Source organism: Lepidochelys kempii, chromosome 10 (genome assembly GCF_965140265.1).
Source record: "Lepidochelys kempii isolate rLepKem1 chromosome 10, rLepKem1.hap2, whole genome shotgun sequence".
Lineage (NCBI taxonomy): Eukaryota > Metazoa > Chordata > Testudines > Cheloniidae > Lepidochelys > Lepidochelys kempii.
Window position 1 is genome coordinate 18,989,784 of NC_133265.1, and position 24,239 is coordinate 19,014,022.

General features: G+C 39.9%; 1 protein-coding gene across 1 annotated transcript in view; it reads right to left on the reverse strand.

The window, feature by feature from the left end:
- XYLT1 (xylosyltransferase 1) overlaps positions 1–24,239 on the reverse strand; it is a 320,557-nt gene that overhangs the window by 143,366 nt on the left and 152,952 nt on the right. Inside the window, exon 3 of the mRNA XM_073362329.1 lies at positions 9,196–9,718. Coding sequence (XP_073218430.1) covers positions 9,196–9,718 — 523 coding nt within the window. The remainder of the gene's footprint in view (positions 1–9,195; positions 9,719–24,239) is intronic.

The following is a 24,239-nucleotide window of genomic DNA, read 5'->3' on the forward strand; positions in this document are numbered from 1 at the left end:
TAGAATTTACAGAGGGCCTGCACTGAGCAGTTTTCCACTTTATTCACTTATTTGTCTAACCTGAGGGTCTCATCAGGTCAGGAAGACAGAGACAGACTTGGTCAGCCCAGAACAAAAATAGCACAGTTCAGTCCCTTCTATTTTGCCTTGGAGATTTCACCAGTGACATCAATGTAATAAATATAGTCAAGAGACTGAAAAAATATTTTATGTCAACATGTGTACGTGTATATGTGTATCTTTCCTTCTGCTTGGCAGCCTTTCTCCCAATCTGCCCAGCTCTTGCCTTCACATCACACCGACAATTTTCTGTAGCTATGGCCCATCTGACTGACTTTTCTCTGTCTACATGTGCATTTCAATATCACACAGAGGCATTAGACACTCAAGCATCTCTTCTTTCCTCATCATGTCTTCTGTGCGCAGTAATTCTTAACCAAAGCTTTCACTAAGCAACCCCCATCCCTCTGCTCTTATCTCAGAAGGTTTATTCCTGGGACATATTTGGTCATTACTTTCCTTCTACATTTACCACCACCCCTCCCATTTCAAGGTGCTATGAAGTTGACATTTTACTACAAGATTTTGAGTGGCTGAAAGTTTCAAGCCTATTTCCACCCTCTGCTTTTGTTGCTAGAAATGTATTTTGCTTGTTCTTAGCATTTCCTTAAAAGTGACAAATTTTGAAAATCTATTTCCTGGTGTTTGATGTCATATCACTTCAAGCCAAAACTTCCATGCCACTTAAAACCTTAAAATCATCATTCAGTTGGACTGGGGGAAGGGGGCTGTTGTTTAGTGGCGAAGGAGGGTTGACATTTGCTCTCTCGAAATGCGAGCATGGCCCTGCCTCTTAAACTTGTCAATGTCCTGTGAGCTGCATGTACTTCAGAACACCTGAAGGAGGAAAGGACTGTCTGTACAGAGACCGTGTAGCCCTGCACTGATTCCCAGCACCAGGGTGGTCCAGAGCCTACAAATCCCATACTACCATTGGTTGGCCAGTTACAGCTGCCCTAACCCCCTTTCACAGGGTGTTTTCCTTCAGGGAAAGGGGAAACCCACACAAGATTGTGCTGACATGATCAACATTTGGGCATGGCGGTATTTTTTCTGATGTTTTGGGATGAGATTCCCAATTCTATCTTGCCACAAACTGAATTCCTTCAGATATGCTGAGTTCAAAATGCTAAGGTCTCTCAGAAGAGCTACTGAAATCTCTCAGGACAGTCAACAGGAAGATGCAGAGACAACATTGCCCCATTCTGCAAGCTGAGAGAACTCTTATTTCCCTTCCCCTCTGCAAGAAGCCTTTAAATCCTGATCCTATAAAGAATATTTACATAGTTATATTCTTCTTCCATCATACACAGAGACAGATGGTTTTAACGGGTTTGCTTTATCATATGTAATGGGCTAGTACATATCCTGTGGGGTCTGATTCTTCCCCACTGACCCCAGATTTACACTGGTGCCACTCCACTGACCTCACTGGAGTAGCACCTTATTCCTACTGCTGTAAGAAAAGAGACTCAGACCCTTTATATTTTCATAAATTCATTTAGCATAAAATACAAGTGCTGTTGTTCGAAGTCAAAGCCAAAACTACCCTTCATAATGAAGGAAACACTGGCATAATGATTTCCAGAGGTGAACACAATCTCCATATGTGATGTAATTACATCCTTAGCTTTCTACAGAGGAATAGTTTATAGCTTAAATGCTATTAATTGTAAGCAGTTTTGTTCCACAGGATGTTGTTCATTGATAACTACTCAATTAAGGTTATTTTGCAATTAGTCTATTCACAGTAAATTTATTGCAACAGGAGTCATCTGTGGAGCAGCAAATTAAGTTTTGTTGGGTCTGTGTATGCACCAGCTCTTCAATGCCAGCCTCAAAGAGCTTATACTCAGAATTTTTACCATGTTGCCAAATAGATTTAAGGCGTGAAGAGAAGTCTCAGCAATGACTGTGGCTTGCAATGGCTAAACCAAAAGAAACAGAGATAGATCCAATAATCTTTATGGAATTGGTCCCACACTCTTTAAATTTTGGATCAAACCAAACGAGTCAAAAAACATACTGTGAAATTTCTGAAAACTAAACAAAGCTGTCTCTTCAGCTGTCAATATACACATATAACCTAAGGATAACTATTTAGCATTTTAACAGAATCATTTTTATGGTCAAAGGGTCAAATTCTAGCTAAGCTACCTATGTCCTGCTTATCTACATTTCCCCTCCAGTTTAAATTGTATATGGAATTCTATTTCACTTCCTATCTAACAGTTGTGTAGTCTTGCTCATACATTGTTGAACTGCTGCTGTATTCTACCCCAGAAATGGCTGAATTTTAGGGGCAAGTGAAGTGACCACAATGTAGCCTACCTCTTTCTATATAGCACTTTGAAGTCCTCAGACAAAAGGAATTATAGAAGCACAAAATATACCTGTATATTATTCAACAGAAAGAGCTCCATTAATCTACAGTACCTGGTCTGCATGTCTTAGACAAAATTTGAGAGCATGATGAGATCTCAGTTACTCTTGTGCACCAGAATATTTTATTCCTTAGCAGCTGCTTAAAAATCAAAATGTTTCATTTCTGTGTGACAGAGCAGCATCATCAGTAGAAGCAGGTGAGAAAACACCCTGATCTGGGAAGAACTCCCTCAGTGCTGATGTATGACACAGAAAAAGGTCAGTTTGATTTTTTTTCTATTTTATTTATGAGCCAGGTTGCCCTAGGGCTGAAGGTAGAAGAAAACCTGTTCTGACTTATAAACTGAGCAAAGATGACATAGGAGCCAAAGGGAAATAAACCAACTTCGCTCCGGGCTCTCCATTCTTAATAGAGACTTTTCTTTAATTAAAAAGTGCATGTTACAAAAAGTCCTAAAGGGAACTGGAAACATATGTGTCCATCTGAACTAAAGCACCAAAGATCTAGATCAAGGAGTACTAATCTGCAGCCACCAATGACCAAGGGTAGATTTGAGATCGATGTGGGAGTCTGATGACCTGGATCAAAGAAGAAATTATTTAGATACCATGTGACAACACTCCTTTACCGATGACTCAGAGTTGGTGTCAGTCATGCAGGGACTGGGCTGCCATCTATCTGGCAAACTTTCAAACTGACACTCAGGTCTCGAGGAATCAGAGATTTAAAATACTAAGAGCTACATAGTAAGTGTGAAAAATAGATCAGAATCCAACAAATCTGAAAGGAATATCAAGGGAAAGAATAAAAAAATCACAGTTTTAATCTCTATTCAGCTATCCTTTTTATAGTGCCCATAACTGCATTTGGAAGGATTAGATTTTTATTGGTAAATGTCAATTTCATCATACATACACAAACTAATGAAAAAATATTTTCATCAATAATCATCAAAATTCACAGACAGGCAAAGAAAGAAAAATGCTGCTGGAGAACTTATTAGAGTAAAAATCCAGTGATTTAGACTTTTCAATTAGGCTTCTTACAAATGGAATAATGAATGAATAGTAAAAACACTTGCGATTTATGGATTTAAGGATATTTACTTTGTATATTTTGAAATGTGATGCTGACAGTGTGTTTTAATGGTTTATAAAAGCTTTAACTTTTTGAATCTCAATGCCCATTGCCATTGAGTAATTTTTGGACCCTCTCCCCAGTAATTTTCCACAACTGGAAAATTTAAATCAACAACAGGCGGGAAATTATTTTAAAAAAACCATAATTCTGCACAACTGTGAAAATTTAAATTGATAAAAATCTTTTTATAATGCTTAAAATCAGCAGAGATATTATCTGTTGAAATTATAAAAAAAAAATTGAATTCTGTCAAGCCTAATTATCTGAAGAGCTACAGGAATAAATTCAGTCTGCACAGTGAAGCCAATAGTGGACTTTTCTTCTCTCTTCCCTGCTTACAGGGGGTCCTGTTTGGGGAGTCTATAATACAGATTAAGACCATGTCTACACTACCACTTTTGTCGGTACAACTTATGTCACTCAGGGGTGTGAAAAAACACCCTGGGTGACATAAGTTACACTGACAAAAGCACCAGCCTGGACAGCGCTGTATTGATGGGAGAAGCTTCTCCCACTGACACAGCTACTGCCGCTCGTGGAGGTGGTTTTATTATGCTGATGGGAGAGGTTTCCCATCAGCATTGTGGCTACACAAGCAATCTTACAGTAGCGCAGCTACATTGGTACAGCTGTGCCGCTGTAAGCTCTCTTTGACTAGCTTTGTCAAAGAGGAGAGTTTTACAGTGTACAATCTCTCAGTCTGGCCTCCTCTCCAAACTTGTTCCACAGCCAGGAGCTCTCTATCTCCAACTTTCACTGGCTTCATCCAGGCTTTCGATGTGCTGTCTCAGTGACGTGCAGCTGTCTTGGTGGGTTACAGATGGAGGTACACTCAGTGACATAGCTGGGCCCTGACCCAGCAATGGTTTTGATAACCAGAAACAAGGCTTTGAACAACTAATCGTAGTGGAGTGGTAGCCTGCGGTGGCACACAGCACAGAGGTACGGGTGGCCACAGCGAGGAGGCAGGCTTCTGCACCTTGCCCCTACTGAAGAGTAAACTAAACTGTCATGCCAGCCCCACCAAAAAGACAATCTTCCTGGTTACCAAAAAGGCAATTTTCCTGATTCCCTTTTGTAATTAGTACAGCGCTAGATTTGCCCATTCATCCATGTCACCCCTTGTATCTTCATCCATCTTTCCAGACTTCACCTGCTACTCTTCCACCCTCTCCTCCTTCAAGTTCCTGTTCAAAACACACTCCTATAAATTCTAAACATTCTCCTCAAAGTAAAGTGCATAGAAACCAAAGCAGTGTGCCCCTCAAGCTGCCTGCTACGCTGACCTCCACAACAGCATAATATTATAGCTGAAGCCTCTGACATCCCCCTCCCCACCCCAGGTTTGTCATCGTTCCTCGTACTCTTTGAGCGAGGGACAGTGTCTATTTGTAAAGAACTACGCATATTAACAGTGCTAAACAATTCAGGTGACATGTAAAGTCTCATATTCTATTTTGCTGCTTCAATCATACTCTCAGTGTACAGTACACAGCTGGAATGGAGCTTCTCTCTTCTGGTTCTCATGGAACAAACATATTCATTTCAGAGAAGTAGCAATGGATGACACTGTAGGTTTAAACAGTCCTTTCCATAATCCATTTGAGTTTCTGCACCTCTTGCCTTTCGACATAATAAAATACTTCAAAGAAAAAAAAGTTTGTAAAATACTGCTCCTCTTGACAAACACCGATGTAAATGTATTGCTTAGAATTTATGACAGTCTGGCTCAGTGGAGTCATATACCACGATTGATTAACACATTTAACTATTCTGCAGCTTTGAACAGCTATGCATCTGTGAATGGATCCTAGGGAATTGCACTCCAGATGACATCTCAATGGAACCCATAGCTCTTAAACAAGTTTATACATTGAGACAACGAATGAATGAGTAGGACCAATGCATAAATATTTAAAGTTCACAGCTGTCTTGTAAACAGATAACAAATCTTTTTCATATGCAAACATAAGAATACATCACTTGGCACGCTGAACACTTAGATCGATCCCCAGAATGTCTGACTTGTGCTGACACGCAGCGCAGAGCTTTCTTGATGTTTAGAACGTTAAGAGCTATGCACAAGGAATCAGGAATATCAGCACTATAGTGCTTTCCTTCCAAGCGCTCAAGGCTAGTGCTCTACAGATGTTACCTAATTAAGCTTAACACCCCTTTAAGGAACATATTGGGTTCACGTAGCCACCTCCTCTGAGGGACGGCGCAGTTGTTTATCAGGGCACAATACATACAGTTTAGGATAAAAAGGAGGAAACGTCTGATCCAACTGGCCTACTAAATCACAGCACAGTTACGTTTTTGTGGATAAGTATCTTAGAAATGTAGCTGTAAAATACAAAGGGACTACAACTTTTTTTTTTTTTTTTTTAAATCAGGCTCACTTTTTAACGAGAAAGGGTTGAACATCTAAGTCGGACCTACTCCCTGCAAGGTGTTTTGAGAGCCTCCTGTAGGGCATCGAGAGGCCACGCTGTTGAATCCTAATGTCTTTCCTTGACCCCTAAAATTCCTCTTCTGAAAGGGGTGGGACTTCCCAGCTGAGAAGTTGCCTAGGAATTTTGCCATTCCTAAGAAGATTCTTACATCACAGTATGCTTGTACCTTCTGCATTAGCATCTGGCGTTTCATCGGTTATGCTGCTGCTCTGTCACTTCCCCACTGCAAAACTGCCAAGCCTGCTCTTTCTACCCTTGTGTCTACGGGAGACAACACAGAACACTACCTGAAGGAGAATTTGGCAGCGTTTGAAACGGTTAACTTCAGCTGTCAGTGTGGCAGGAAGGAATAACCTTGAGGCAAAGAAAAGTCAACATTTTCTACTAGGATCCATCTGCCTAAGTAAAGGCATTCTCAAAAAAGGGGCCTCTCTGCTGACAATAAAAATCTTACGGAGCTCCAGGGACATTCCTGCTAATCTGAAGACTCCTAGCAATGACCTGTCTACACCTTATATTTTAATATACATCCTGCACACCTCATTTATGGAACTGTTGGTTGTTGGGGTTTTTTATTTTTTTGGGGGTGGGGGGTGTATCTCTTCAGGTAGATGTCCAGGAACATGCTTCAGCTGTTACTGAATTCACACACATTTTAAAAATAAAAACTGATCAAATGACTTATCAACTGACATAATCTTAGTGACTTATTTCCTAGTTTCCTCACTTACCAGTCAATTTGCCTCTATCATTTACTATATTGTATAATAAATAAAAGGTTTAATTTTATGTCATATGCTGCCATTTGTGAGACAACTGAGTATCGAAAATTATTATTGGCCCAGGACTGAAAGGTGCTTGTCCACACCCTTGGACAGAGGTACTTGTGGGAAATTCCATATTTAAAGACAGAATCAGGAAATATTTCTGGGGAAGGCTGATGTTAAGAATGGTGGCTGTTTAAAGCTGTGGTGGGATTTGGCATGTTACAATAAGTCCCAGGAGAAAAGATTAGTAGGCAAGTGATGCAGCCACAGGGGTGTGTTGCAAGGTGCTGGACCCCTCAACTATCTCACAAGGCCAGACCCAAACTGTGCATCTTAAAGGACAAAAAGGAGGAAATGATAACAACAGACATTTGCAATGACCAATCTCACTGTTGTTATTTTACATAAAACAGCCCCAGGTGCCCAGGTACAGTTAGGCCAGCAAACAGAAGATACATCAAACAGAGTAACCCTAACACTTTATTGCTGACTGTGATATAGATGCCCAGAGACACATTATATTGGTGATCATGTACATTTCTAAGGGCTTGTCTACACGAACATTTAGTTTGTGGCAAGCTGAGGTGTGAATCTACCCTGCACTAGCCTGCTGCGGACTAACTATCTGGGTGGACCCTGCTGACACACACTAACAGTGCATTAATGCATTTTGATCTAGACCTCTTTGAAACAGAACTATAACAAAGTGCATGAACAAACTGTTAATGTGCATCAGCAGAGTCGACATGGACAGTTAATCCGTAGCAAGTTATCGTTGGGTAGAGCCATATCCCAGCTTGCCACAAACTAAATGTCCATGTAGACAAGCCCTATCTGCTGTAAATCTACAATTTCTGAATCTGAGATTTTATTTTTTGGTATGATTTATCAGGAAAGGGCTCAGGTACACAGTACTAGTAACCAGTGTGCTGAGAGATTCCTTAGTCTGAATACGTTACTGACACTTTCTTGAACTATTTTGGGAGAGAGCTCAATATAACTCAGCCTCCCACTGAAGTCGAGTTCTGCTTGATCTTCTTCTCTCTTTATCTTTTGATTTTACCTTCTTCTCTCACCCGGTCTGCCATGCCTCCACTCTTTCCTCCAAATACCTCCTTAAAATCTGATTCCTCCACAAGGTCTGTTAACCCGTCTCCTGTTTTCCTATTCTCTGCCACTCAGAGAAGTGATGCTGAGTGTTAGTGTGAGCATGATGGGGACTCCAAACATGAGAGAGTAATTATAAAAAACTCTCACAAACACTTGTGAAACCAATATTGAAGAAGTGGAACCACAGACACAGAGTGAAAGATCTCATTCACCAGACTTGATTTAGTTGCACCCCTCCCTTTGTACCTCTTCAGGCCTTTCCTCATTTGTTTATAAAACACCAAGTACACTTTAGGCTCTGATCCAGCAAAGAACTTAAGCATGTGCTTAACCCTGCGCAAGCATGGAAGTGCTGATTGCGGGACTGGAGCCTTAGCAGTGCTGTAGAAATACCACAAATAGTAATCTTTCACACTCACAAGCTATTCAGCAGTAAAGGAATGCATTTTAAGCTATGGATAGTTCATAGTTAAATAAATGGTGAAATGAGAGCTCTTCCTGAAGGGTGTAAGAAGGTCAGCACACACACACCAAAAGAAAGCATGGTGCAATAAGCCACAAATCTGATCCCACATTTAAAAAACTCAATAAAACAGCCTTGTCTTCGGCTACAGGTTCGGATTTGAAACTCAGAACTAATAAGCTTTGAAAACCACATTTGTTGCACCAAGACTTCACTAAAAACAGAACTGAGCCACAAATTACTTTGTTTACTATCTTATTTACCCTACTTTTTCTGCCTCCAGATTAACAGCTTCCATCCAACAGCTCTCTGTTCCCTGGCAGGAGACAGCAATGCTGCCCATTTGTTGGCAGGCACAAGGTGCCAATGTTCACTGTGGTTGGCTCCATGTTTCCAACATATATACATCTCCTTTGCTGAATAATGAGATGGAATGAATGAACATCCACTCTCGAATATGCCTCTAACTTTAAAGGGAAACACTGCAACTGCTACTGCCTAAAAGAATCAGCATCGTCATTTGAAAACTGGTTAAAATTGCATGGGAAAAATCTAATGGAAGAAAACTGAAGCAGAACATTCAGAATAAGCTTCACAAAATTTTTGTGTTCTCTGCACAGTTCTCTGTTAAAGACAGAGTATCTCTGTTAGATACTCGCTGTTTGGCACAAACCAGAAAAGTAACATTATACTTTACTGCATAATGTTGATTTTTATTGTACTGGACCAGAGTCAAGCGGCTGTTATTGCATAAAGTTCCCCCCTCCCCATGTAGTGTTGTAGCGTATTCCACTCTCGCATCTATTGACTTACCATCCAGGGGACACAAACGCACCACCTTCTCAGGCATCAGCTTTCCTTGCTTGTGTTGACAGTATATCTCTGCAATCTCCCGCCGACAGTGCTTGGATTTGGACCGAGACAGAGCTGAGATTGCCTCCTTGCCCGATATTTCACATTTTGGTGGCTGGTCATATCTTATTTCAGGGGAGTTGTTCCCACTCCTTTTTAAATGAGGCTGTCGGGGAGACTTGTGAATCTCCTTCAAATTGCTGCTGCTGTTCTTTAGAACATGATGCCTGAACTGAAGCACTTCATTGGAGTTCTTCCCCAGGAGTGAGTTCTCCTTCACCTTTCCTTCTTGCTCTAGTTTCTTTTTCAAGTGCTCCTTCTGCTTGCTAAGAGGCTTCTTCACCAGTTCAGGCTGGTATTTTTGCCGCTGAGTCCTGGGAGCAAAGTTACTGTTATCAATATTTTCAAAGTCCTTGGGTACAGAGTTTTCATTATTGCTGTCTGTTCGCATTTTCTCTTTTGGCCGGTGGGAAAAATAACCATCCTAAAAAAGGGAGGGAGAAAGTTATATGCATGTTACTACACTTTTTAAATCCCATTACATGCAACTTCTACATTAAAGAGTAAAGTCAATTTAAGAAAAAGAAAAAAAGGCGCACACATAAAAATACACCAAATAAGTATACATCAGGCTGCGATCCCCACACTCAGATCCCATATTCTCACTGGGCCAGAATAGGGAGGCTCATGTTTGCGAGCATTGATTCCCGTGGGAAGCTTATTCCAGAACCTATTTATCCTTATAGTTAGAAGGCTTTTCCTAATACCTAAATCTCCTTTACTGCAGATTAAACCCATTACTTTTTGTCCTACCTGCGATGGTCATGGAGAACATTTGATCCCGATCCTCTTTATAACAGCCCTTAACATATTTGAAGACTGTTTTCAGGCCCTCCTCACTCTTCTTTTCTCAAGATTAAACATGCCCAGTGCAGGACCTCATTAGATACACCCTCCCAGTTTGGCAGTGAACCATTGATAACAACTCTTTGAGTAGCAGCCGTGTTAGTCTGTATTCACAAAAAGAAAAGGAGTACTTGTGGCACCTTAGAGACTAACCAATTTATTTGAGCATAAGCTTTCATGAGCTACAGATGAATCCGATGAAGTGAGCTGTAGCTCACGAAAGCTTATACTCAAATAAATTGGTTTAGTCTCTAAGGTGCCACAAGTACTCTTTTCTTTTTGACTCTTTGAGTATGTCTTTCAACCAATTTATCACCCACTTTACAATAATTTAATCTAGATCACATTTCCCTAGTTTGCTTATGAGAATGTCATGTGAGACTGTGTCAAAATCCTTACTAAAAAATCAAGATATATCACGTCTACTGTTTCTCCCCATCTACTAGGTCAGTAACCCTAACAAAGAACTTAGGTAGGTTTGGCATGATTTGTTCTTGACAAATCTATTCCTTATAACACTATTATCCTCTAGGTACTTACAAACTGATTGTTAAATAATTTGTTCCAGTATCTTTCCAGATATCTAAGTTAGGCTGACTAGTCTATAATTCCCTGCATCCTCTTTGTTCTCCTTTTTAAAAGCAGATACTATGTTTGCCTTTCTCCTGTCCTCTGGGACCTCACCCGTCCTTCAGGAGTTCTCGAAGATAATTGCTAACAGTTCTGAGATTGTTTCAACTAATTCCTTAAGTGCCCTAAGGTGAATTTCACCAGGCCACATATTCTTTAACTTGTTCTTTCCCTAACTTTACCTGCATCCCTTTCCCCTTGTTCATACTGTGTTGAGTATCTTGTGACCATTAACCTTTTTAGTGAAGACTAAAGCAAAATAGGCATTAAACACCCCAGCCTTTTTGATATAATTAATTATTAGCTCTCCTAATCAGGCATAGAATAACAATTTGCTTCATAATTTCACCCCCCGTTGCTATAGAAACTCATTTTAGCATAGTAGCGATTACCAATGAAGATTCCTAGGTTACATTTTGTTTTGTTATCAGGCTCAATGTTCTGTTCCTGACAGGTCTTGGTGATGGTGATAGGGGTCAGCAGGAAGAATCTCAAGGCAGACCACATCCTTTTTGTCATCTCAGATTGTTACAAGCCTTAGTGACTGGGTCACAGGAAAAATAAAGTTTAGTCGCTTGTGGCAGCTTAGAGTGCAAAGCTCAGGAACCAGCCTCATGGCAGCACTCACAAGATGTGTATTTCCCACTCCCAAAGTTCTTTTCTGATGCTATTCCACTTCCTCTCCCAGATGACTCAATAGTCTCCAAAACATATTTATTAATCTCACTAAGATCTGCTGGGAGAGGAAGTGGAATAGCATCAGAAAAGAACTTTGGGAGTGGGAAATATACATCAGGTGAGTGCTGCCATGTGTAAACGGGGCACATTTATGCGATCTACCCAGAAAAACCCATCTTTTGCTGTTCCATATTGCAAGTATCTCTAGAAAGAGAAACAAAAGATTTGTCACACCAAATCAGCATATTTGGTTAACAAGTTCAGTTTCCACCTCCAGTTCTGGCCAATACTTGATGATTCACAGAAAAGGGGGTTGGGAAACACAACAAACTTGGCTGACTGTACAATGGGATACATGGGGGAACCACTTCCATCGTAACGTGTGCAGAAATCAGCTTACAACCCATGTATTGATCTTTAATTACTCCATATGAATATGCAAACCTGCCAATAAACCAGTCCTTACCTAAATCTGTGACTGACTTCAATTGTTGGTCATAAAATTATCCAGTCCCTTAGAGCTCAAAGTGTGACTGATACACTAAGCAAATTCAGTGAAATTCTACAATGTATGGTGGGCGTTTCCCCTTCACAATTGGCATGAGACAGCAAGTTTCTCTTCTTCCTCCTAATGTTCTATTGCAACATTCATACAAACATTCTCCTGAAGTGAATAAGTGTTGTAGGTAGCAAAAATGAATTTACATTCAGATATCCATTTTTTTCTCATCAAGCTGGTTAGTAAAACACAGCTGCCAAATTCTGCACAGCTCCACCGCTGACATTTATGCAAGCTACTGCATGAGTAGCAGTGAGAGGAAATGCAGAGGCCATAGGCACGGAGTTTTATTTTTCCCAGGGGGTGCTCCACGCCTGCTCTGCCCTGAGGCCCCATTCCAGCTCTGCTCCTTCCCACAAGGCCCCTGCCCTCACTTGGCCTCTTCCTGCCCCACTCCAACCCTTCCGCCTCTCCTGCTGCTCGCTGCTCTCCTCCCTCCCCCAAGCGCCTCCCTCATCCTCCAAATAGCCGTGGCTGGTGAGTGCTAAGCATCCACTTTTTTTTTTTTTTTTTGTAGTTGGTACTTGAACCCCAGAGCACTCCTAGAGTCAGTACCTATGCACATGGCTACCTACTCAGTGGGGCCTCTTATCACAGTTTAGCCCTCTGGCTGCTAGCTATGTTACATTTTTCAAGCCCTGTGTCAGAGACGGATAGATGAGACACTGAGTAGGTGAGGGTGTGCGTGGAATGGGCACAAAGGAGAGATATTGTATGGATGGGGGTGAGAGAATTTTCAAAGGCATAAAGAAGTGAGGTGCCCAACTCCCATGAAAAGTCAATGGCAGTTAGGTACCTAACTCCCCTGTGTTTCTTTGAAAATCTCTCCCAGGAAGCAGGGTATTTTGATTAAGAAACAGGATATATATATTCATATGAGAGAGGGGAGGACTGTGCATGTCAGAGAAAGACTATGGGGGTAATGAGGGAAGGCGGGGTATAAAAGGGTTAAGAAACGAGTGGAAACAAACACCTGAGAGAAAAGATGATCTATTCCTTGAAAGAAAAACAAGAAAAAGGGGAGTGAATGGAGAAAAAGCTAGGACAATAGTGAGGGAACCACAGGAGTTACTTACATGTTTAATAAACTGATTAAATGGGAAATTGATTGACAATACTTTACTTAAACACACAGAACAACTGCTTTATTCCTTCAGCGTGCAGGGGGTGTGGCTGAGTAGATATTTCTCACCATAATAAGTACTGGCCCTCAAGCTAGTAGGTGAGGAATACATTTTTTAGGCCCCAAGAACAGACAATGTCTCCCTTTATTAATGCTACCAACAGCCAGAGGACGTGGTGGAAAATTGGTATGAAACTACCTTCAGGAATACATACAGACTTTTGTGTAGGCTTCTCCAAATTTTCTTGCCACTTCTGGTAGGTCTAATAAAACAGAGTCAGTTTGTCCAGAGATGACATGCACTAACAATAATGAATGATGGTAATAATTCTTGGTGGCAATAATAACATTTCATAGTCAAAGCACTTTACAAATGTTAGCTAATTATTTCTCACACCTCTTCCCTGAGGAAGCAGATTATTATTCCTGTTTTACAGAGTGGGGGTGTAGAAGGAGGAACGAGATAACAACTTGCCCAAGAACATACAGTGATTCAATATCAAAGCAAAGCCAGGCTTAGACCTCAGCAGTAACTGGCTCCCATCCTGTGTTCAGACCATACCTCCAGCACATGACTCAACAAGAAAAGAAGCAAGCAGCAAATAGAACAAGAGAAATGTAAAAAATATAAAGCTCATTAACATTATACCAAAAAGACATCTCTATTGAACTGATACTGCTTTGACAAATTGGCTATTATTTCATATGTTTGATAGTTGTCATGTTTCCTTTATTCTTACCAATCGCTATAACCTTAGGATAGTTATGCTCATTAAAATAAAATAAGTCAAAATATTCAATGTACTTATTGTAATGATCTTGCATTTGTGTGTTTGTGCAGTAGCTCAGAAACTCTAATTGTTCTACTGTTACATTACCTCTAAGCTGTTGCTGGAATCCTTATTTATTCTCATGAAATAATTAAATACAATAATGTCCTCCATTCTCATTCGACCTTGGGCATGTTTAGAGCAAATTCCAGATCAGGCACAAATAGGAAAATGGCAATAATTGTTCTGTGATATGGATTGCACTGTAGTGGGATCTGAATTTTAAAAAAAACAAACCCATTTTAGAAAATGTCACTCACTATTCTCAGTCTTATCAGAGGATTTTCCACTGCCTCTAGTCTAGAATTTAAATGGCAGGGATGGCTACTACATTTAGCTGCTTAGACAAAAAAGCACAAAGACAGTTGCATGTACATTTTAACTGTTAACGCTCAGTTAAATCAGGTTATCATCAGTGAAACATTAGTTACATGGGTGGTTTAAATTATCCAGGTTACAAAGATCTGGAGAATGAACACTGGGTTAGATATTACACATTACAGATTACATATTCAAAATATAGTGTGCTTGTTGCATGCCTTAAATAAGGCAAATGGCATGTTCTGGTGCAAGTGGGAACACAGAGAGGCACTTGTGGGTACCACACAAGTAAGTAGATGTGATATGGAGGACTCAGTGTCTCTCCTGGGCATAGGCAAGACCTATAGCATTAGGGGCCACCTAGTTCAACAGATTTATAGGTGGCCGAAATGAGGAACTAACCATTTTGAGGCTCTTCTAAATTATGCAGAAGGCCAGCCCAGGCCAGCTATCAGAAGGAGTAGGAATTAGATAGGTAGGTTAAAGCCAACTTTGCCCTCACTTCTCAGCAGTAACAGGTAGCCTTCAGGCAGAGCTAAGGATCTAGGCTTATTAGCTCCATTTTACAAATGAGTAAAGTGAATTTTAGGGCAGTTAAATGACTTGCTTATGATCACACAAGCCTGTGGCTGAGCTGGGGACAGATGACCCATAGCCCTATTCATTACCTACAAGACCATCCGTCCATTTCGAAACTGCTAGTTAAAACTCTTTGAAAATTCACTAATTACTAAACTAGCATTTGCAGAAAATATCCAGTTGGCAGCAGAACTGGTTGCACACATTTGTGAAAGTAAACAGTGGGATTTTCATCACTCATGACCTGTTAGTTTCATCCCTTAACAATACAACACATGATACTAATTATTCCAACAAAATAAATCCTCACCATCCCTCCCCCTATGCACACAAATTTATTCTCTATATGTAGCTCTTAAACTTTAGGGAGTTAAGAATGAGGACTACAGGGGGGAATGTGAAAGAACAAACAAGAACTTTATTTGTTGAGTTTCAACAATACCAGCGTGCAGAAGGTAAACCTACAGGGAAGCCACTTTACAGCAATCAAAAGTATCCCTGAGGTAAGTTTTCATTTTAAATACATTTCAAAGCACTTTTTGCCTATAATTGGAACATTCCATCATTCAACACTTGGGGCCAAAATACCTAGTTCCAGTGATGAGAAAAAAAAATCTGTCTTTTTCATTAAAGTCTTTCAAAGGTCTCTTAAGGCAACTCCAGAATAAGGTATTTCTGTATATCTTGGCAACATCCCATCTTACAGTTTGATTATTTCTAAATGATTGTCTCTAAATTAAAAAACCCACTGAATGCTCTACATTAAAAAGCCCTAATCTGTACAGCAAATAGCAAGTGGGTAAGGAAGAAAGGACAGAAGGATGGGATCACCAGTACCACTTGTCTTGGGAATTTCTGTGTGGGACAATTTTTTTTTTTTTTTTTTTTGAAGATTACAAATCAGCCTGAACCAAACCCCTGGATGAATACCCCCTTCCCATCCTGAGACTAGGGAAATGTATTTCTGTGTCTGAATTTTTCAACTATCCCATGGTCTATAAAGGACTGAATCTAAGCTCAGACCTAAATATCTCTGGATTTTCATAATGTTGGATCAGGAGCTAAATTTTGTAGCTTGGGCCCATCTGTATTTCAAGTACAGATTTGAACCATACCACAAATACAACTCTGAGGACCGAGCCCTCAGCTGGCGTAAATCAGCATAGCTCCACTGATCTTAACAGAGCTGTGTTGATTTACACCAGTTGAGGTTCTGGCCCTGAGTGTTTAAATAACAAAGCTCTTTCGCAACTAGTGGGTGTTAGCACACAGACACTGCTGGTAGGCAGGTGTGATGAAACCTCAAGAGAAAAAGGAAGACAAACAGAAGATTTATTCTTGTGTCTTTCACTTCTTTAATTATTCCCCCTCCCCTCCCCCCAGTGTGCTCTCCCCCTGGAATTTGAAAAGAGAAATTTGCCTTATGTGCATCAAAGACATATATAAAAAACTACTGCTTGCATTAACTCTTCAACATGAGCTAACAAGTGATATACTGTGAGCTCATTACAATATAGGACTTAGTGGGTCTGCAGAAATACAAATTCTTGAGGGGCAAAGACTCTAACTAAAGCAAAAATTCTATAAATAAAACAATTAACAGTGCTACCTGAAAACTTGAAATGCTGGAAAATAAAATGATACATGACAGATGGCAGACAATGAGCATGATCCTCCAAATTCCAGCCCTTCATGCGGTCACTTCACATCTGTGCAATTTGATTGTAAAATGCTACCTAATCTCCACTCCATTTAATCCTGAAGTTCCTACTCACTCACAGCTCTCACAGAGGTCACTAGCGATTTTGGCAGCCCAATGGCTGCAGGCTCAGACCGATACATGATGGTGGCGCTCTATGCCTAGTGGCCAGGCAGCGGAAAATCAGGCTCTGTAACTGAAGAGTAAGGCTTCAAGAAGCTGTTGACTACAAATGGTATTCACTGGTAATATGCTAAGGTATAAATGAATGCAACCCAAACTGGTCTTAAGCGATCTGTACGAAAAAGGGTTTTCTTGGCCCATAATGTTGATAATGATGGACCAACTGCACACTTTATTTCCCAGGGATCTCTTTAATTTTTCACATCAGCACAAAAAGTCATCCCAGAGAACCATCATCTCGAAAACCAGTCATTTTCCATTAAGATGATACCACAGTGTATGTTTTAGTGGGCTCTCTGTTTGAAAATCCATTTTTCTCATCTCTTGCACATCTGTCTGTTTGTTGGCAGCTCCTTCTTTGTCTCTCTTTGCACTTGCAAATCAACTGAAACACTCAACAGATGGAGAGTTATACCAGGGTCTTGAAACAACCTTATAAATAGAGAGAGCACCACTGATGTTAACAATACAGGATCCTAATTGAAGGAGACAGTGGGATATTTTCCTGCCAATAGCAAAATGTGCTATTCTTTGTTGTTGTAGAGACCTAATCACATTCAGACTATATGCAAAAATATTGTTATAAGTGAGCCCTATCTCTAGCATTGAAAGTAGAATAATTTTCTCTTTCAAGGGTAGACCTTGGGAAGCTGTACTCAACTCCCACTCTCTTATAAAGTTACCGTATATAGATCAGCTGGTCATTGGCCCAGTAGATCCTTCTGCTCGATTCCTACTATCATACATGGAGAAACTTGTCTTCTTTTTCCTTCTCCATTATTATTATTGCTTGAAGATGCAATACACACACACACACACACACACACAGACATACACCCCGTAAATTAAGTCTTGCACTGAAAATTTCAACTTATAAACGTGAACTCTGTAACCTTTCTAATGTATTTAAAACATTCATTTCTCCGTGAGATTCTGCACATACCTTTCTTGTAACCATAAATGATAAGTCTTTCTTCTGGTGATGAATTTAACACCCGGAGGCAGACAGGTGCTAGCGTTTGTAGCTTAGTAGATAAAAAGCCTCATCTTGCCCCCAATTAAGTCAATGGAAGCTTTGCCATTAAATATAGAAAAGCAGGATCAGGCCCAAAGTATCCCATTTATACTTTAAAAGCATCAAGAGTAAACTCTACCAATGGTGTACTTCTATAAAGAAGTTTTTGTAGGTTTTTTCCTCCCTATTCCAAGCATCAAAATGGGCCTCTACATTTCAAATCTAAGGACTAAATTCTGATATAAATATCCATGCGCATATACCAGGCCCAACATAGAGGAGCCTTGAGTGGAAGTCTTCCACACCAATTTTGTCTCCCCTGCGAAACACTCATGGAGAAGCCAATTGGCAAGCATTTGGTGGAAAGAGACAAGGAGGGGTGAGGCCTCCATATTTGTGTGAAGACACTGTGATACAGCAAGAAAACACCCTTTTGTGCAAATTTTTCCTGCTCTGGGACAGAACACTCTGTACACAGGGCAGTGCATGGAATTATTGCTCATTAGAATGCTGATTTGTGTTAATACTAAACAATAAAAAATTATCACAAAAATTTTTGTGCCTCAAAGCAGTTTTGTCTGAACAGTACTGCTACATTCATGGATTTAACTGTACAATCTCCCATCACCTTCATCAGAGAGCGAGAGAGAGAGAGGGGCCTTGTCAACATTGCTACTTTACAGCGCTTTAACGCTGCTAGTGAAGACATACCCAGAGAGAGAGAGTGCGCATCGTCTGTCTCGGGAGAGAAAGTAAATCATCTGGGATTCTGTGTATGAGTACAGATGCAAAATATTCATACTCTACGAGAGTCATAATCTGATAGGTTATTAAAATCCATGATGAAACTAAATAGCATTAAAAAAAAAAAATCAGCAGTTGCCAACCGTAACATACAATGGCATGAGAGAAATAGTTTCCCTCCCTGTATGTAGAACGGGGAGTAACTTTGTAACAGTCTCTAATGCCAAATGTCAACTTTTTAACAGCACCCTGTTACCACTTTCATGGCTCTTGTTTATGAATACAATATCTGATAAGTGCATCCGAATCAAATATTTAATTACATGCATAGACAGCTGGCTGACTAATTGACTACGCATTTGTTCAGATATCTTTGTTGGCATCCATTGTATATTTTCACACATAACTTAAGCATACTCAAACGTATATGTGCACTTGCATGCTTAACTTTGAAAATCTAGCCCATATAAATTATGAGCTCATCTTCCAACTATGTCTCTACAGCATGTACCCAATCAGTCAACAATAGACAAGAGGGAGAAGATTATGACTACAAACATTTTGACTAAAAGAAAGTATCAAAGAGAGCTGTGTTCTTAGTAAGATTTCCAGCTGTTGAAAAAATTGTAAATGATACAAAGCTCTTAAGAATTAATTTGTGTCTTTCAGCAGCAGGGTTAAGGGTCTCTGTTCAGAAAGCTCCATTGCTAACCACCTTCAAGAATTAGGCAGTGGGAATATTAATTCCTGTAGTATGCAAGAACCACTACTTTATCATAGCTTTACATTCCAAAGCACTGCAAAGCAACCTGCCATTGGAGATGCAGCCTAACCTATATACACTAACAGAGATATGAATACCATGGTTCAGAACCCCAGATGGTGTAAATCAAAACTGAATCCAGTGAAGCTATGCAGATTTAATCTAATTGAAGATCTAGCCTTATATTTGCACTCCCTCCTTCACCTCCTCTTTTTAATCAACAATGTATATAATTTATGCAATTAAAAATGTTCCATGATCTTGCAATTTAGTGGAAATGCAGCACCACAAGATGGCTCCTTTTATAGACTTCAGAAGGTAAGTTAAAGAACATCCTAATAATTTTACAAAAGCACATAATAGGAGCTGTTTTTATTTCGGTAAGGTGTGCATTTCTTTGTGCAGTGCTTTTCTTCCAAACAAAAAAAATGCTACTCTGTCAGGAAAAATAAGTTTCTTGCTGCTGTTTCCTGTATCAGGAAAGTCCTATAAATACTACAAAGATGCACAGACTGTATTCAATCAAATCCTGAATGGCAAATGTTCATGGTCTATTTCTCTGACATGATTGATTTTCCCTGCAGCACGTGCAAAATTTGCTGTCGTTTTACACTGACAGCACATTTTTGTGATTTTTTCCCTTGGTAAAATGTGGCATTGTCTCACGGCAAAAAACAAAACAAAAAACACAACCCCCCCACCCCATGACTGCCCCACATACAACTGCCCTTCCCCACAAACCATACATTATATTACAGGGCTGGGCCCAGGACCTAGAAGTAAAATGAAACTCTCTGGTATGGAGAACTGGCATTTTCCTATTCACACAGTAAAGCATATGCCAGCAATTGCTGATCATATATCTGAACATTTGCAACTACTGTGAAGTCATGCAGGATAGCACACGTCTATGAGATAAAATGGAAGTCCAAAGTTCCAATCACGATGTTGTCACTTTTGCCCCAATGACACTGTTACAGTCAAGTTGTTAACTCTGGACAGATGTATACTTCACATGCTGCTACCAACTATGTGAAGCACTAACCAGTTTTAAAACATACTGAATATATTACATGTCTTCAAGTCACCAGGGCCTGATGAAATGCATCCTAGAATACTCAAGGAGCTGACTGAGGAGATATCGGAGCCATTAGCATTTATCTTTGAAAAGTCATGGAAGATGGGTGAGATCCAGAAGACTGGAAAAGGGCAAATATAGTGCCAATCTATAAAAAGGGACATAAGGACAACCTGGAGAATTACAGACCAGTCAACTTAACTTCTGTACCCAGAAAGATAATGGAGCAAATAATTAAGCAATCAATTTGCAAACATCTAGAAGATAATAAGGCGATAAGTAACAGTCATCATGGATTTGTCAAGAACAAATCATGTCAAACCAACCTAATAGCTTTCTTTGACAGGGTAACAAGGCTTGTGGATGGGAGGGGGGAAAGCGGTAGATGTGGTATATCTTGACTTTAGTAAGGCTTTTGATACTGTCTCACATGACCTTTTCATAAACAAACCAGGGAAATACAACCTAGATGGAACTATGTAAGGTGGATGCATAACTGGTTGGAAAATCATTCCCAGAGAGTAGTTATCAATGGCTCACAATCATGCTGGAAGGGCATAATGAGTATGATCCCACAGAGATCAGTTCTGGGTCCGGTACTGTTCAGTATCTTCATCAATGATTTAGATAATGGCATAGAGAATACTTTTATAAGGTTTATGGATGGGAGGGGCTGCAAGTGCTTTTGAGGATAGGATTATAATTCAAAATGATCTGGACAAACTGGAGAAATGATCTGAAGTAAATAGGATGAAATTCAACAAGGAAAAATGCAAAGTATTCCACTTAGGAAGGAACAATCAGGTGCACACATACAAAATGGGAAATGATTACCTAGGAAGGAGTACTGCAGAAAGGGATCTGGGGGTCATAGTGGGGCACAAGCTAAATATGAGACAACAGCATAACGCCGTTGCAAAAAAACTGAACTTCATTCTGGGATGTATGAGTAGGAGTGTTGTAAGCAAGACGCAAGAAGTAATTCTTCTGCTCTACTCCACGCTGATTAGGCCTCAGCTGGAGTATTGTGTCCAGTTCTGGGTGCCACATTTCTGGAAAAAACAGAAAAAGTCCAGAGAAGAGCAACAAAAATGATTAAAGGTCTAGAAAACATGACCTATGAAGGAAGACTGAAAAAACTGGGTTTGTTTAATCTGGAAAAGAGAAGACAGTTTTCAAGTACTTTAAAGGTTGTTTCAAAGAGGACGAAGAAAAATTGCTCTTCTTAACCTCTGAGGATAGGACAAGAAGCAATGGGCTTAAATTGCAGCAGAGGAGGTTTATGTTGAACATTAGGAAAAACTTCCTAACTATCAGGGTGGTTAACCACTGGAATAAATTGCCTAGGGAGGTTGTAGAATTTCGATCATTGGAGGTTGTTAAGAGTAGGTTAGACAAACACCTGTCAGGGGTGGGTCTAGATAATACTTAATCCTGCCTTGAATGCAGTGGACTGGACTACATGATCTCTCGAGGTCCCTTCCAGTCCTATGATTTTATGAAACGCTCAACAAAGAACTGGTCTGTTTGTACAATCATTTTTATTTTATCGTTATCCTATGTCCAAGAAGGATATAAACTGAACTACAAAAGGAGGATAATTAAAAAGCTTCCCCTCTGCTTAATATTAATTATATCTCTGAGACATATTATTTGGTAATGCCAGTAATTATTCAATAATAATACCTTCTTGTTGCCAGAAAAGTCAGAGGATAACACCTTTGCAAACAGGAACTGCTACATCAAATCCTTCTTTTTGTACTCTCACCTTCGAGTGGGCTATTTCTTTGTTTAGATCAAAACCTCTCTCATGCACCGAACTACAGAGGTTATGTGTTTTGCTCTTCTGTTCAATGATTAACATCCTTAAAGCCATATGGCTCTAATGAGACTCTAGCACCACAGTGGGATGTTTCAAAAGAGGAAGGAAAAGGTTGTGGAGAGTGCCTTATTTCAAATCAGATTCTCTAAACCACTGTAACTGGTAAACGCAAGTGTAGCAAATGTTATTCTGAAGGCATTTCCCTAATGGCTATCTTTGTTTCAGTGCAGTGTCCACCTCTAAGCCAGGATCATTGATTGGGGCGCAGTAAACATCAAGAGTGAACTGAAGGGATCAGGTTTCAGAGTAACAGCCGTGTTAGTCTGTATTCGCAAAAAGAAAAGGAGTACTTGTGGCACCTTAGAGACTAACCAATTTATTAGAGCATAAGCTTTCGTGAGCTACAGCTCACTTTATCAGATGCATCTGATAAAGTGAGCTGTAGCTCACGAAAACTTATGCTCTAATAAATTGGTTAGTCTCTAAGGTGCCACAAGTACTCCTTTTCTTTTTCTGAAGGGATCAGTTTACTTTGGCACAATTCAGCAATGCCCCAGGACTGCCTCCATGTTGTGGCCTGATGGTTTGAAGCCCAATTAAGAATCCAGTATGTTAGCAGAAGCACTCGAGCTTGGTTATCACCACTTTTCAGTGCTTTTACTACATGCATTTATGCATGATCGGATCAGTTTCATCAAACTACAATGCAGCTGTCAAGACTCCACTGTCTGTACCAGTTCCTTGTGTAACAGTCACTACAAGAGCTGCTGACTATTATTGCGATTTTTCCAAGAGAACCTAATTTGATGATTCTCTAAATATCATCTACAGTCACAGCGGCCCTCATTATCCCTTCCAAATGATATGCACATATTGGATTAATCCAGCCTAAGATAACATATCTTCGAATTTGCTAATATCATGTCAGAAATAAAATTCTCCTTGTCCTAAGAAACTTGCTACTTCTTCACATCCATGGCCTGTCGGAATGATTGCCAAACAAAGATCACCACAAACACAGAGAAGAACTGGTGGCCATTTCTTAGTAATATCATCCTGGAGATACAACTTGGGTCCATGCTCCTTCAGAATACACAAGCAGCCAAGAACACGAAAAGCATGTTCTGTTTCAGCATGGAGTAAAACTCAAAAGATATTTAGTCAGAGCCATCCAGGCACTCTCTGCATTCTCGTGTTATGATACATAGAAAAGGAAGATCATCATCATGATAATGAGAATGACAACACTAATAAATGAAAAACAAAATTACAAGAAGTCAAGTCACAGCGTGAATGTATTAGAGAGAAACAATGCTTCAGATTCTCTTTCCTTCCTTCTTGTCAAAATAAGTGACTCCATTCTCCTTAGTGATCTAACCTGTCAGCTAGAGCACTCAGAGTTGACATCCTGTACTCGTTCTTTAGAAGCTTCAGGCATCACACCTGTATACCAGAGACCTGCTAGAGTCCATGGAAGCGGAATGTAATGGATATGAAAAATCTTCTGTGTTGGTTGTAACTATTTTTTGACATTCTTCAAATATTGATTACACATGCCCAGGAAGAAAAAAGGAAAAGGCACTAAATGAAGGAGGAGATCTCACCATTTAGGCTTGGATGCTGCCATTAGAAAATCCATCCTGGATATAGCAGCCTTCATATTTTCCCCTGTCCTATCGCATCCAAACATTTCAAACTTCAAAAAACCCAACAACAAAACTTTTGTATGGGCCCGTTTTGCATCAGAAAGAATCCAAATATTCTGCAGTTCAATCAGAATGAACAAATTATTTATTTTAGTGGAAGAAATGGTTCACATGCCATAAGATCCTTGGAAACTAGCAGTTCTGGCAGGTTTGGACAAGAGCAAAGCCAAGGGAGCAGATGGAGAAGAGACAGCAGATGTTAATGCAGTTTGCCTTTTCCATATGCTTTTCTGTTTGACTGTAATAAGTAAATTGTACTTTAATAACTGTCAGTAGCTTAAACCTCTAAGGTTTATGACAGCCACTGAAAACTACACAAAGAAACATAATCTTGTGTCTCACATAAAAGAAGAAAATATAAAAGGCGAA